This window comes from Echinococcus granulosus (genome assembly GCF_000524195.1).
Source record: "Echinococcus granulosus chromosome Unknown EG_S00134, whole genome shotgun sequence".
In the NCBI taxonomy this organism is placed as follows: Eukaryota; Metazoa; Platyhelminthes; class Cestoda; order Cyclophyllidea; family Taeniidae; genus Echinococcus; species Echinococcus granulosus.
Window position 1 is genome coordinate 62,252 of NW_020170514.1, and position 1,921 is coordinate 64,172.

The 1,921-nt window shown below is 43.4% G+C and overlaps 1 protein-coding gene across 1 annotated transcript in view; it reads right to left on the bottom strand. All coding sequences in view use genetic code 11, as the record gives it.

The window, feature by feature from the left end:
• Positions 1-1,312, bottom strand: part of EGR_09147 (5-aminolevulinate synthase, erythroid-specific) — a gene marked incomplete at both ends in the record, with an annotated part of 9,617 nt that extends 8,305 nt beyond the window's left edge. Inside the window, one exon of the mRNA XM_024498396.1 lies at positions 1,262-1,312. Within this exon, the coding sequence (XP_024347179.1) occupies positions 1,262-1,312 (51 nt within the window). The remainder of the gene's footprint in view (positions 1-1,261) is intronic.
• Positions 1,313-1,921: the final 609 nt, after the last annotated feature.

The window sequence follows — 1,921 nt, forward strand, 5'->3', positions numbered from 1 at the left end:
GATGTCTCAGCAATTTTCGGATGGGAGGCTACTCTCGAGTGTCTGCTCGCTACATTTTGACCCGGAAATCCCAAGTGCCCTTTTTTTCAATTTAATGTGTGCGCAGTGACTAGCGCACGTTAGTCGAACCGTAAGCTAAATGGCGAGCAAAAATGCACCTACCAGTCTCCGATGGGCCAATTCAGCAGACACCCAAAGGCGCAAATGAGAGCTCTTGCGAGAAACCCACCCAGAGCGGGTGAAGCAGAATGCACCCGGGACCCGACAGGTAACCCGTCAAGGCACATCACTCAAACTTAACCTGGCCGATATTCGTATAGAACTGCGCAGACGCCCAGGTGATAGCACCAAAACCAATGTTAAACCCTTCCCGCATATCTACAACTACACTACCTTGCGTTTGAGTTGAAAGCCTGCAATATCAGCGAACCACCACGAGACTAACTTGCTAAATTTCGTCCATCAAAAGGCCGTTAAGTAGAATTAGAGCTTATATTAAGTCCCAAAAAACACTTTACCAGCCCATACGATCAACGTTTTGTCAGCGACTGCGTACAACCTAGAGGTAAGGAAAACCGCTTTAGAGAGAATCAGAGATCTTGGTGTAGTAATCATGACTCAACTGCATAAAGTTTGCATCATTGCGGTTTCCCACAAACGCTCACCTTTCACTCGACGATGACATACTACTCCAGAATATGAATGAAGAGCCTGAAATTAGACAGTCGCATTATCCAGGAATCAGAGAATTCATTCCTATCAACTCGTCAAAAGTAGCAAGTAGACATCATATTCCAAAGACCGGCTTACCCGCCAATCGTCGATATTGAAAACGCCGCTAAAAAGATCAAAGCCTGTACTAAGTACTGTGTTTGAAGATAAATCAGACATACTAGATATCACGACATCATAGTAGCAAGTAGGACATCATCTAACAAGCTCCTCCTTACTAGTTGCGAGGTAACGTCGGTTCGAGATTTGTAGGACTAGGCCTCACGATGGGCGGATTGAGCGGGGATATAACCAACGCGCAATTGACAGCCTTTCCGATGAGAGGTCAAGAAAGGTGCCGGATTGACCTCAGGACGAATCATGACGCTTGACAGCCATAAGGCTGTCTACACGATCGGTATTAGTCACCGTCGAAGATGTCCATGATCGAAGGGAGAAGTGTGAGCGATAAACGTGCCAGACTCCACAGGTTACAGCCAGAGCGAGCTTAGGAGTACGCGCGGGAAGGTGCAAAGCAGCGTGCAAATACCGACTCCCCGCAAATTTTCAAGTACCAGTTAAACACTGATATGCTATACATGGCCAAGACCCCACTTTTTTTCAGTTTGATTGCTCAGGTCTACAAGCCTAAACTCTGCTAAACAATTTAGGCGTTATTCTTTTTGCGAGTACATGATGTTTTCCTTGGTAGTTAACAAGAGTGTATATATTTGAAATATTTAAGAACCCAGTAAATTTATGGGTACGGTGAAGAACTTGTTTTGCTACTACAGCGTTGCTAATAATTGAGTAAACTTAAGGGTTGTATATATGCTTTTAGCTTTATTTCTCAAACTACTCACCTTCTTTGGGTGATTACACTAGTTATTATCGGAAATTGATATGCCCTTAAATAGCACAGGAGTTGCCTGTGCTGCAGTTTGTTATTAGGTTGTTTTCATGGATTAAGTGTATCAGTTTTGTTTGAATTATCACCACGGTCCTTATTGCATTAAAGTACTCCGGTCAAAAATATCCTGCAATATCATTAGGACTCTCTTTAGAATTATAAAATCTAAAAAGCGTTGCGGTAAAGCAATTGATTTGCTAAACGCTGGTTAACGCAGTGTACTAAAATCACGGATCTAACGCTACTGATTTGTTCGATTTGGAAACTATGGCAGACTTTGCTAACCCTTCGTAAGGCCAC